The 12815-nt window shown below is 41.7% G+C and overlaps 1 protein-coding gene across 1 annotated transcript; it reads left to right on the forward strand.

Moving 5' to 3' along the window:
• Positions 1-141: 141 nt before the first annotated feature.
• BEND2 (BEN domain containing 2) lies at positions 142-7774 on the forward strand. The gene is made up of 5 exons (XM_084283352.1): positions 142-274; positions 1137-1258; positions 2254-2467; positions 3558-3761; positions 7349-7774. Exons 1-5 carry the CDS (start codon positions 214-216, stop codon positions 7582-7584), a joined length of 837 nt encoding a protein of 278 aa, XP_084139478.1. The 5' UTR covers positions 142-213; the 3' UTR covers positions 7585-7774.
• The last annotated feature ends 5041 nt before the right edge of the window (positions 7775-12815 follow it).

A 12815-nucleotide genomic window follows, 5' to 3' on the forward strand; every position in this document is an offset into this window, starting at 1 on the left:
TCTTGATTTTTTTTTTTTTTAATATAATTTATTATATTTTATCTTCTCTTTGAATGTTTTTGTTTCACAAAAGAGTATGTTGGTGACCCGGTGAGAAATGTGAAAGTTCTCGGAAACTATTTGATGAAAGCTCGGCAAAAAACTAAACCAAAGTACGCAGCTCGCTACTTAGTTCGGGTCTTGTTCCCCAAGGAGACCTTATTGTGTAGCATTATGGGAGTGAGTGCACGGGGGCGCAGAACACTGGATCCTAACAAAATCGCTGCAATAAGAGGTATACCACTTCTGAAAATGCACAGGTTTACTTTCTTCTTCGGTACTTGTCAGGGATTTTACCATATAGGTGTCTGTTTCTCTACAGTAATGATGCTAAACGCAGTTGTGGATGTGCTCTGCTGGTTTGAAGTTCCTGCTTTGTGATTCTCAAAGTTCATTTTTGTTCAAAATGGATAAAAACTCTGCTTTCTCGTAGTTCTGTTTAGAATGTTCATCCGTTATGCGAAGTGCTTCTAAATTTTTCATTACTGCTTACTTTGTGTGTATGTTGTGTTTTTTTTGTTTGTTTTGTTTTATTTTTTTATTTTTATTTTTTTAATGGTCATTGTATACTCAGGACAATTGTTACCTGATAATACTTATTCTTGAACACTCTTCTCTCTCTTAATTTCACTTTTCTTGTTTGTTTGAGAAATGGTGAAGATAAGGAGGGCTTTTGTTATTATTTTTTTTAATGTTGTCAAGCTATTTACCCCAAATCCTGTGGCACAGATGTATGAATCTGTCTATCTCCTCCTTTCTTTTTAAAGGCTGGGAGATCTCATGAATCGTATAAAGTTGTTGCAGCATCAGCATTACTCAGTCTTTTTTTTTTTTTTTTTTAAGTTACATCTTTCCCTTAATTCTACCAGAATTTACTTAATAAAATCACATTAAAAAGATATCACTGTACATCTGAATTTCATAGTGCTACTTACCTTCAAAACATGAGTTTACCATCTTTTTTATAAAAGCTAGAAATACAAAGCTCCTAAAAAAATCAAACATTTCTTAGCCTTCTCTCCTTTCTAAATTAGAATACTTTTAAATACTGTTTCCTTGTCATGAAGCTTAAAACATTTTCTACATTTTATATGCAGAATTTCTTGCGACTAACTTTCCAAACTATGACTTGAGTGAATATGGAAAAGACTGGAAAACCTGTATCACGAATGTCAATGCTATGATCCGCTGTTTACGCTCTGAAACAAAAATAAACCCAGTAAGTTGTCTCAAGGTGGTAATTTATTAAGTACTAAGTCTGTGCTTCCTTGTCAAATTAATTATTTGAACTCCTAGTCATACGGTGCTCTAATTGGAAATTCCTTGGGTTCTGTCTTTGCATTGCTCAGCGTGGCTCTGCTGACTGCAGCACTGGTTCCATATGGGGAGTACTGGCAGTATAGTCCTTTTCCTTCCTCTGTCTCTTCCAGCTCCCAATAAGATACATGTAGACATAGGGTACTAAAAGGAAAGTTCTGTAAGTCATAGGATCACAGAATGGTTTGGGCTGGATGGGACCTTACAGACCATCTAATTCCAACCCCTGCCCTGGGCAGGGACACCTCCCACCAGGCCAGGCCCAAAGCCCCATCCAGCCTGGCCTTGAGCACCTCCAGGGATGGGGCACCCACAGCTTCTCTGGGCAGCCTGTGCCAGTGCCTCACCTCCCGCTGAGTGAAGAATTTCTTCCTTATATCTAAACTAAACCTATCTTCTTTTAGTTTAAAGCCATTCCCCCTTGTCCTACCCCTACACTCCCTGACCAGGAGTCCCTCCCCAGCTTTCCTGTAGCCCCCTGTAGGTACTGGCAGGCCACTGCAAGGTCTCCCTGGAGCCTTCTCTTCTCCAGGCTGAACAACCCCAACTCCCTTAGCCCAGGAGTAACATCAGATCTGATTGAGAGCTTAACCATGTAGCTGCTGGTACTGTTTTCACAGCCTTTCCATCAGATACATCCAGTTATGCATTTTGACTTTATATTTACTGAAGCATCACTCCCAAAACTCCATTCACCTCTGCTTTTAAAAACCTTTGTGCCAAGCCATGAATATGTAGTATCTGTTTCACCTGTAGCTGTGATGATGGAGATTCAGGACTAACTATTGTAAATACATGGAATCTTATCTATACTAAATGGGAAATGAACTGAAACGCTAATTAGAAAACAGGTAGGCTCTTCCTGGTGCACGTGTTAACCTCATTTCTCTGTTTCAGGAGATAGCTGACGGGAAAGAAAAATTAGCCGACGCTCCAGATACGTCTCTTTGTGTAGATTTAAATTGTAACGAAACTAGTGAAGGCAGTTCTCAAAACCCTCAGAAAATGATCATTTCCACAACGGACAGTCTGCAGAACTCAGGATGGGAGAAGTTTCCAGAACCTTTTCACACACCTTCAGTCAAGAAACTGCAGTCTTTGGAACCCATGGGTAATCTGAGAAATTGTCATCCTCTGAATTTATGCATGTTGTGTTTTAAATCGTCAATGAAAAGCAGAAGATAGTACTGTAGGTGAAATTGTGAAATAAAGGGATTTGCTGACCTCTGTGACTCTTCTCTTAGCCTCTTGGTATGTAAGTCTTCTTGGGAGCAAACAGGAGTATGATCTGGCTAACAGAATGTGTGCATCTACTAATTTCCCATAATACATGTCCACTTTAAGACTAGAAAGTTCAGCTGTAAGGTAGTCTGCTCGGTCTGTCACTTTTTCAGGAATTGCTTCACACTTGTCCCTTTTTTGCTATTTTTTTAATAGATATTCTACTCTAATGGAGTGAGCTTATTCAGAATATCAATGAAATGAAATTGTAATTTCAGAAGAACATCCTTCTGTAAAACTGACAATTTAAGAAAACAAAAATCTTAGGGTAGCCTTTATGCTTAAAAAAAATATATATATACAAATGCATCAGATGGAAAAAAGTTCACATGCAGCACATGACGCCTATAGAGAGCTTCAAGGAAAATGAACTGTTAGTTGCCTTCGTATTATTTGATTAGAATCACTCTGGGGCTCTAGCAGATCTGTTCCTGCACACAAGATTTTTTACTGCTATTCTGACCCCCAAAAAACTGCCTGGTTTGCAGTGGAGTCATGCTGAAGTAGTTGTAAAAAATATTCACTCTGTTCAGTTTCCAGTTAAGGGACATAAGCACCATTGTAACCGTGGAACTTTTACTTATTTATGTAATTGGAATAGCATCTTTACACGTGAGAGGACAACGATTTAGAGGGCGATCATTAATGAAGGCTACGTTGCCAGCATTGCTGAAAGCGTATCAGAAGTGCTATTACACTGTTGTAAAACAGGCAGCTTTTTGGCTACTGGAACATCTGTCTACAATCTGTTGTATTTCAGAATTAGCTGCAGTGTTGCAGTTTTGCTCCGGTCTCTCCAACCGAGTACAGCAGTTTCAGGGGAGAATGTTCTGTGTTGTAGTTTCAGTGTAATACAGCCATTTTACGGGATGGTCGCTACTGGATAAGTAAAATACTTCTCTCCATAACCTTCTTTCCAGAACTACTTGGAAGCCCATGGCGCAACGTCCAGCTGCCTTTCTCGGTCATTTACGTGGCTAAGGGGAAGTCCCGGCCGGAGCTGTCAGCTCGCTACCTGATCCGCCATCTCTTCACTGAAGACGTGCTGGTGAAAAGCAACGTATATGGTAATCTTGAGCGTGGCATGAGTCCACTGGACTGCAACAGGATTAATGCACTCAGAGGTAAGAAAGCAAGCCTCTGTTCTAATGATAATGGGGGAAATTAAAATGACCGATTGACTCTTGTGTCTTAAGAACAAACCATGCAGCTTCAGGAATTGTTCTGTGAAAGTGTTTTGACAAATACTAGTACAAGTAGTGGAAAAAGTTGAGAGAAAGTAGTTAAAGTCTATTCAAACATGTTAAGGAAGTCTCCAGATCACAAACCTTGTTCTTATGGGGGAACTCAGTCACCTTGATACTACTTGAAAGGGTGACAGAGTGGGAGATGTAAGCAGTCCCCAAGGGTTCTGAAGGGGGTCAGAGGGTATAATTTCTTGGTACAAGTGCTGCGTAGGCTAAGCAGAAGTAATGCACAGCAGCTTCTGATGCTCTTCACAAACAAGGTTGGGGTGTGATAATCAGTGGCAATATTGCCTGTAGAGACTGTGAGATAAGGGACCTCAGGATGCTGAGAGTTGGAAAGGTTTGAGAGCAGACCCTGTGGCTTAGGAGAGCAGGCTTTGGCTTATTTTGGAAACTCATAGGTGGGAGCTTGTGGGCCACCAAAAGGGACAGTGAACTAGAACTCTTGTCCGGGGAGGAAACTGGGCTTATTTGGTCTGGAAAAGAGAAGGCTCCAAGGGATAACAGTCGGCCAGAAAGAGTTTACTGAGAAGGGAGAGCCAAGCTCTTTGCAGCATTGAATGTGTGAGGATGAGAGACCACAGGCATAAATGGAAGCGAGAGATTCAGACAGGATATGAGCAGAAGCATTTTGCCCAGGAGGACAGTCAAGCACTGGAGCAGGTTGCACTGTGAAAGGTGTTTTTATCTCTGTCCTTTTTCCATGTCTCAATGGACAAATCCCTGAGCAATGCTGCCTGACCTCAGAGCTGGCCACGGTTTGGGCAGGAGGTTGGAGTAGAGGCCTCCTGAGGTCTCTACTTATTATTAAAATTATATTTAAAATTATTTATTGGTTTAGAAATTACAGGTAGGATAGGGACTGCTGCCAAGTGAACGGGCAGCATTTCGAACTTGACCAGTTTGAGCTAGTTGGATAATGGTTCTTTGTTGAAGTGTGTCTTTCATATAATATAGAACAACCTATTCCTTCGTATGAATTTGTACAGTTTTGCCATCTCGTCAGCTTACGTGAATCCAGGATGCCTTCAGGAGATTAGTATTATTTATTCTATTTGCAAATCCTATCCCAGAAGCAAAGAGAGGTTATGCTATGGTTGGAATGGTAGCAGGTGTTTTGCCTTCTGCATTGTTCTCGGTTCAGCTTTAAGACTTCTGGAACAGACTCACAGCATGGCTGAGGCTGTTGGGGCCCTCTGGGCTCACCTGCCCCAAGCCCTGCCCAAGCAGGGACACCCAGAGCAGGCTGCCCAGGCCCATCTCCTGGTGGCTTTTGGAGATCTCCAAAGTAGGAAACTCCACAGCCTCTCTGGGCAGCAATGATCCATGCTCCTTCCTGAGAAGGGAGCCTTCTGTTTGCTTCACTTGGTCCCTCCTGCAAGGCTGGGTAAAGCAAGCAGAACTGTGACAGTGGCGGTGGAGTTAGAATAACAATTCAACAGCAGGCGAGGAGGAGTGTGGAGCAGGTTGTAGCTGGAAAGGGTACCTGTGGTTTATTACGCAGAAGAAAAGTTGGCATTATCTGGTAAGAATTTAGCATGGCCAGCATAAACAGCAGCATTGAGTGGAAGATAACATGTTTTTGTTTGCTATTTGATCTGTGGCTGTTAGTAGGTGTGCAGTGAGTTCACCTCTGAGATCACAGCAATATTGCTGAATAAAATGGTATTGGGACTTGCACGCTCTGGAATGGTGTTTGGGCATGGCTTGAGGGACAGAGCACACCAGAAACCATTCCCATTATGGCAAGACTATACACGAAAGTAATTTTTCCCAAACTGTTTGTTCTTCCACCACTGGCCTGAGAAAGCTTGCCGCTCTAAGCATCTCCACATATGGCCGTAGTACACACATTTTGTTTCACGTCATTTCGATTTCAAGCATTCAGAAGATATATTAGGGGTGTCTGAAGGCTGCAGGTACACCAGATGGGCTCCACAGCAGATGCAAGGCAAAGTTCTCTGCTCTGTGCTTGCAGCCAGGCTGTGTCACTTGGCTTTCAGGCCAGAGGGCAGTCCATGGCCCAGTTTTCTTTAACGTTACAACATAGCCTGATGGGATGGTCACATCGGCTCCCTGAATGCAACACTGCAGGGCAGGAAGGGGACCCACTTAGCTTTGCTATATTCTCAACAATTAGTCCTTCTCTGTGAAAGAAAAAGCATTATTAAAAAGCTGATCTGTGGGCCTTGTACAAAGGCATGGTAATAAGAATTTGTCTTCTGTGCTGTAGCTCTGAGGCCAGACACGCTGTCAGGGATGGAGGTGAAGGCGCCCTGGCTGTTGCCTCTGCCAACAGCTGCTGTATCCTTTGTCAGTATACCTCAGGAGTATTCTTCTTTCTTCTTTCACTCTTTCTTTATTTTTTTTCCAAGCCACTCAGAGTAGAGTAAACTGCTGGAGCACAGGTTTCTCTCTCTGTGCTTGTCTTTCTCCCGGCCCATGTTTTCCTGGCAAATCAGCTCTCCAGGTGGGGAACTACTGGCTAAGCAAAGCATCAGCTGCAAACTGTATTAGGCTTTAACTTGGTAGAATAAGGATATGTGAGAGCGACAGAACAAAACTGAAAAAGAATCATCTAGCTGTACCTTTCATTCTGCTAAGGTAAATCTAAATGCTAAGCAGAGAATTAGTATTGCTTTTGATTTGAAATTACAGTGGAGAATTTCTTTTTGGTGCCTGTTTAAAGATTTTAGGGGCTTGCTGAGAGAAAAACCTAATTCAGCTAAGCGCAGAAGAATGCTCATCAGTAATAAAAACAAAACCAATCTGTTCTTAAAAGCACTCATTTTACATGTTGGAAGGGGAGAAAGGTGCAGCAGCAGTCTTACCTTGTTTATCCCCTTGCTAAGTCAAGTATTCATTTACTGTACTGTAACAGTATTAATTAGGAACAAATTCTTGCTATTTTTCTGTCACCATTGTTTCTCCATGGCTGTGTTGTGTTAAACTGCTGTATTTTGGATTAGTGAATTTAGGTTGGAAAAGACCTTGAAGATCAACAAGTTTGATCTGATCTACCCTTCAGTCCCTACATTTCAAAAAGATGGAGCTAAGACAGCTCTGATCCTATCCACCAGAAGCAGGAGGATGCTTATAGTTCTTGTACATTGTTGTCAAAGATCCTCTGGAGGAGGGCTTAGTCTTGCAAAGGCTGGACATTCTGAAATGGAGGCTGAGACTTAATTGCTTCAGCAGCAGAAGCTGAAGTTATTCAGCACTTTAAGGGATCAAACACACATAAATGGTTACTCGCTTTCTTTGCATATTTTGTTTTAATGCTTAGATCTTTTGTCATTCTTACGTATCTCAAACAGAAGGGAAAAATATCTACCTTCTAATTTTGCTCTGCAAGCCTCATGCCTATGGCGTCTTGTTTTGGTAGCATGCACTTGTTTTGACTGAACTAAATCCGAAAATAAAATTGCATAAATGATCGATAATTCGCTCGTGTTTATTTTTAGACTTTCTTCAAGAGAACTACCCATCCTTTGATCTAAAGGAAACTGGATATGATTGGAAGGCATGCGTGGCTGCCATAAACAGCACAATCCGCAGTCTCAGACACGACCATAAAAAGGCTACAGCTGGAATCAACCGGAGAATCTTGGCAAGGCCACCATCAAGTGAAAAGAGTCCCCCACAGAGTCCTACTTCTGTAAAGCCATGTGGAAGTGACACTATCAATCTTGCAGACTGAAGATCTCTTAACAGCCAACTCAAATCTTCATTTAGCAGGTTTTGATAAATCCCACGTAGGCAGCAGCACTAAATATCATATTTCACGAGACCAAAGTTGGCAGTAGGAACCTTAAAGTCTTTGTAGAAGTAGCATTCGCGCTCCTCAGAGATGAATTCCACCATTTCCTGTAGCGGCTGTAATGTGCTGTCCCCTGAAAGCACTTTCTTTTCATGATTAAATGACAATGAAAGATTAATTTGATTACAAAAGATGGATTGCACATCAAGGCAGCAGAAGCAGACAGAGAAATGTGGAGAGGAAAGAATGGCCCTCCGTGGAGGAAGATTCATAGTCAGCTAAACTGTCTCCTTATGTGTGAGGAGGGAAATTTGCTTTGGCAGTTGAATATATTATGCAAAAATACCTAAAGCAGAAAGGAAAACACATTTTTATTGCATCTAGCTCATTTGTTATCTCTCTCTTTTTCCTCTTCCTATAGCAGCAGTTTTTGTTACAGGATAAGGAAAGAGACAGACAACATTGTAAGTACAGTTGGTAATTTTTTCTTCATTCTGATGTTGCTCTACAAAAACAGCATCCAGAACAAACAGCCCAGCACTTGATTCTGTTTTTTCATGAAGAAAATGGAAGAAAGCACTTCATTGAGGGACGTAGTGGTTCAGTGGCACGTCTCATCCTGTCTGATGTCTACAAGGTGCAAATGGGCTGCAGCTTTCGTCGAGCCATCTAGAGGATTTGGATCCTGATTCAGATTTAAGAAAGAATATTTGCCATCAGCTTCAAGTGATGGTCCTTCAGTTGAGACTGTATGGACACATGCTGCATGCTGTTTGTATGTGGCCAGAGATGACCAGCATCAGTGGTGCACCTTTCTCAAACTCACAATCAGAGCTTTCAATATTCAAGCGTGTGGCTCCTGGTCTACAAAGCCAGGCGTATTTGCTTTGCTGTCTGGTTAGGCTTCTGTTCTGAAGACTTGTCGTCCTGTCCTTGTTAACTTAACTCTGAAAGATGTGCAGTGATTACTCCTGCCCTTGCTTGCATTTCCGCACAACACTAAGATTTATTAGTGGATTGAATTATTAAGATAATAATAATAAAAATCTCATTTTGAAAATTACTGGGGTGTGGGAATCCTAAAAATACATAAATAGAAACAGATGACTACATATGTATCTAATTTTACATCTGTTTCATCATTTAAGTTGAAATTGAGCAGCAGTAACTGTACAGAAGGTAATGACTTGTTTTGTTTTCTTCTTTTTTTTTTTCAAATGAGGAAATATTTGGTATGTGGTGGGTATATTCAGTATTCAGAATGTGGTAGGTTATCACTGGCTGGCTGCCGGGTGCCTGCCAAGCTGCTCTTTCACTCCCCATCCTCAACAGGACAGGGAGAGAAAATAAAATGAAGGGTCAAGGTAAGGTCAGGGAGATCACTCACCGTCATGAGCAAAGCAGACTTGATTTGGGAAGACTATTTTAATCTATTGTCAATTAAAAATAGAGTAGGGTAGTGAGAAACCAAGACAAAACTGAAACCATCTTTCTCCTTCCTCCTCTTCTTCCTTCTTGGTAGGCTCAACTTAAGTCTTTATTCTTCTACCTCCTTCCCCTGAGTGGTGCAGGTGAATGGGGAATGGGGCTGCGGTCAATCCCTGATGCTTCGTCTCCGCTGTTCCTTCACAGTCCCTCCCTGCCCCTGCTCCCCATGGGGTCCCTCCCACGGGATGCTGTTCTCCACAAACTGCTCCAGCATGGGTCCCCCATGGGCCGCAGCCTCCTTCAGGCCACATCCACCTGCTCCACTGTGGGCCTCTCCAGGGGCTGCAGCGTGGATAGCTGTGCTAGCACCTGGAGCACCTCCTCTCCCTCCTTTTCTGAACATGTTATCTGCAGGGTTGCTTCTCTCACATTTCTCACTCCTCTCACAGATTCCACACAGCATATTTTACTTTTTTTTTTTTTTTAACCATGTTATCACAGCCTTAGCTTTGGCCAGCAGTGGGTCCCTTTTGGAGCCAGCTAGAGCTGGCTCTGTCTGACATGGGGCAGCTCCTTGTCTGTGCTCACAGAGGCCACCCCTGCGGCCACCATGCTACCAAAACCTTGCCACAGAAACCCGATACAATGCCTTTCCATTACGTGTCTTTTCAGCTTTAGTTACACAGCCCTCTCACGTTGGATAACTGCTGCATAAATTTGCCTTACCATCTGCATAATCTCTGAGCTTAGTCTCACACATCCAATTTTTTCATAGAAAATAGCTCCTCAGAAAGCTGACACAATGAACCAGTTTCACCTCTGAAACTTTGGCTTCTAAATTTATGCCTGTGTACATAGCAGAGCAAGATTTAATTAGACCTGTCCACTCCAAGGCAAAGTTTCCATGTCTTTTGTTGTTGTTTCTTTGTGAGCAATAGGATAAAATAGGATACTGGTTCTCATTTTGCCTTTTATTCATAACAAACAGGCAGTTTATATTATATTATACAGTATAGGATCAGCTTTTATTGCAAGTTAGGATATGCAATGGCCTTATCAAATATGGAATTAGTACGTTTCCATTGCCAGCTCCTGGCAGACATCTTCTGTAGGACTTAAGAAAAAGGCTGAAGTTATCTTTTTTTTTTTTTTAAATAGAGACATTGTACTGCTGTTTGTCAGTAACATAAGAACTTTGGTAACAAATTCTGCTGTTACTGTTATATACAATCTTTCTTGTAAATGCCAAGAATTTTATATTGTGTGTAGATATTACTAGTTCCAAACCTCAGAAAAAAAAATACAAAAATGCTTATATTTTTTCAGTAGCTATATGAAACTTTTTCACTGTCATTCACAGATTTTAATGGTAGAACGATATATTTATTGAACGAGCTGTCTGGCACTGAAATCTGTTAGTGTGGTGCATACCTCTAGCTTCCATACTGAAAGAGAGTTGAATAATTGAATAAAAGTAGAAATAGTTTTCTCGTTTCTGTTAGAAATGTATCAAATTTTGCTAACTTTTATATAATAAAATTACAGTATTTTGCTCTTCGGGAAAGTATTTTACAAATAAAACTAGCTTATAGCTCCTTGACTAAATATGTGTCTGTTTACTATTTCTTGCATCGTGGCTCTATAATTTCATCTGAAAAGATTCTTTTTATCTCCTTTCAAGCACCAGAGCCTTGAGAAGATCTGATTGAGGTGAGAGGGCTTCAAAATTCAGACGGCTTTAACTGATTGAGTAAACCAAAGAGAGCTCTTTTGGACTTGTCAGTTCCAGCTTTGTGTAAGCTGTGTGAAACAGCATTCCACAGAAGAGTGGGAGTTGGGTAAAATTATTAAGAAATTCCTTTAAACTAGTGTGTTTTTAGTAGATCAGGCCATACTCACAGTGGAATCAGTTTCTGTATTACTCTCTTTTCAAGGAATAAAATGGCAGGAAGGTAATTGCTCCCTTGAAACACTGAAAATTCACCTTCTGTCCTCTGTCTTTGTACGGTAGAGCTGTACTCTCCTGTACAAGTTTCCATCCTCCATACAGCAGAGCTGGGCCACTCCACGCATGATTCAAGTCTCGGGGTTTGAGACAGTACTTCTGCTAAGGCCTGGTGCCATTCGCAGCATGTATGGAAATTGGCTCTCTCACAGACATGTTCAGCTTCAACAGTTTCAACTCGTCCCCTCGAACAGCATCAATACAACCATTTTCTTCAAGCGTTTATTTGGATGTTTAATGGGAGTGCTCACAGGGTTTTAGAATATGATGTGGAATGGATAAACATTTGTGCTCCTGCCTTGTTTATAGCTATGGCAACACAAATATTTTATAGTTCTGGTACCGTCACTGGTTTCTTCTGTTCAGGACAAGGTACAGTGGTGTCTGCGTGAACCGAGATGGGAGCTGCTGGCTTTAAATGCCACCCGAACTGTGTAGGTATTTAGCACTGATTTATTTGTTTATTCATGAACAGTGAGGTGACATCGATAATACTAATCCACAAAAACTTCTGTACTGGAAAGATGCTGTCTTTCTCCTGGGTAGTTGGAAGGGCTCTAGCACCACCTACCGAGGGCTGAAAGTTTTCTAAAGAACAGAAAACCTCCCCGCCTGAAAGAAATTAAATGAAAGAAACTCGATTTAGGTGCTGTTGCTGAACAATTAATGCTTCACTTCCAGCTGAGCTTCATTTTTTTTTTTTTTAAGTTAAATATTCTAATTTAAAAAATGATCTATTTTGGCTTTGTATTTGCTTGTTCACTGAGACACGGTTTTTGTTTTAGCTAACGATTCACGGGTGCTGTTAGACATAGCACATAGGGCATCCATTCTCGCACAGTGTTGTGTGTGCAGTAAAATGTGGGGAGTAATGGAGTATCAGCATCAGCGTCTTCCGATTCTTTATCATTTAGTCTGCTAGCATGAACTTTCCGAGGGTGACATCTCCTTTGAAAGTCCCCGTCAAGGAAGAGATTTCCAGTGGCATCAGCAGACAGGCAATCAATTTCTTTGGGAGTTCCCAAAGCTGGGCGAGGGACCACAGGTTGGCCAGGACACGTCTTTCTACTTGTAGCGTCAGGTTTCAGAAGGCAAAGTAATGATATTGTTGGCCAGGAGACAGTAACAATATTATCGTGTGCTTAGCCTGAGATAGGAAGGGCTGCATTGCCATGACAGAGAGACAAACCAGTCCAAATGGAGGGGATTTTCAGCTGGGTGGGGTAGCTACATCCTGAAGGACTTTGACAGGTGAGACCTGCTGAAACGCCAGGCGTTCCAGCTTGGGGAAGGCTCCAGTTTATTGAGAAGTGATAAAAAGATTTGGGAAAAGGAAGGGACCTAACTGGATGTGAAATTCTGAAAAATCGTCTCAGTTTGGGAGCAAAGGTTGCTAACCACAGGATGGCGTGTGTATCTCTTGTATTGAATGCCCTCAATTGCTGTGTTTCTATACTGCGTGGACTAGTACAGAAAAAGGTGCCCAATATTTTCTGCCTAGTGCCTCCCAGCATACAGAAGGAAGTCCACGTTTCTAGTTAATCCAGGCCAGAGCAAAATGGCTTGTATGTGCTTCTTACACCAGTTAATGCCTGCTAATTAACTTTTAAATTGAGTCTTGACAGAGGCTGAGTGTCAGTAGGAAACTAGATTGCTGTCTTATTCAAGTTACTCTCTAAGGTTTTGACTCTGGAGGCCATGTGAGGGTTTGGTAACAGGACCACGGGATATCATCATC

Source organism: Netta rufina (genome assembly GCF_964035555.1).
Source record: "Netta rufina genome assembly, chromosome: 1".
In the NCBI taxonomy this organism is placed as follows: Eukaryota; Metazoa; Chordata; class Aves; order Anseriformes; family Anatidae; genus Netta; species Netta rufina.

Bases quoted from the DNA above. Each gene is read 5' to 3' on its own strand.
- BEND2 (XM_084283352.1), top strand. From the start codon at position 214: ATGGGAGTGAGTGCACGGGGGCGCAGAACACTGGATCCTAACAAAATC. The intron at 2,468-3,557 runs GTAATCTGAGAA...CCTTCTTTCCAG, and splicing joins GCAGTCTTTGGAACCCATGG to AACTACTTGGAAGCCCATGG. The intron at 3,762-7,348 runs GTAAGAAAGCAA...GTTTATTTTTAG, and splicing joins CAGGATTAATGCACTCAGAG to ACTTTCTTCAAGAGAACTAC.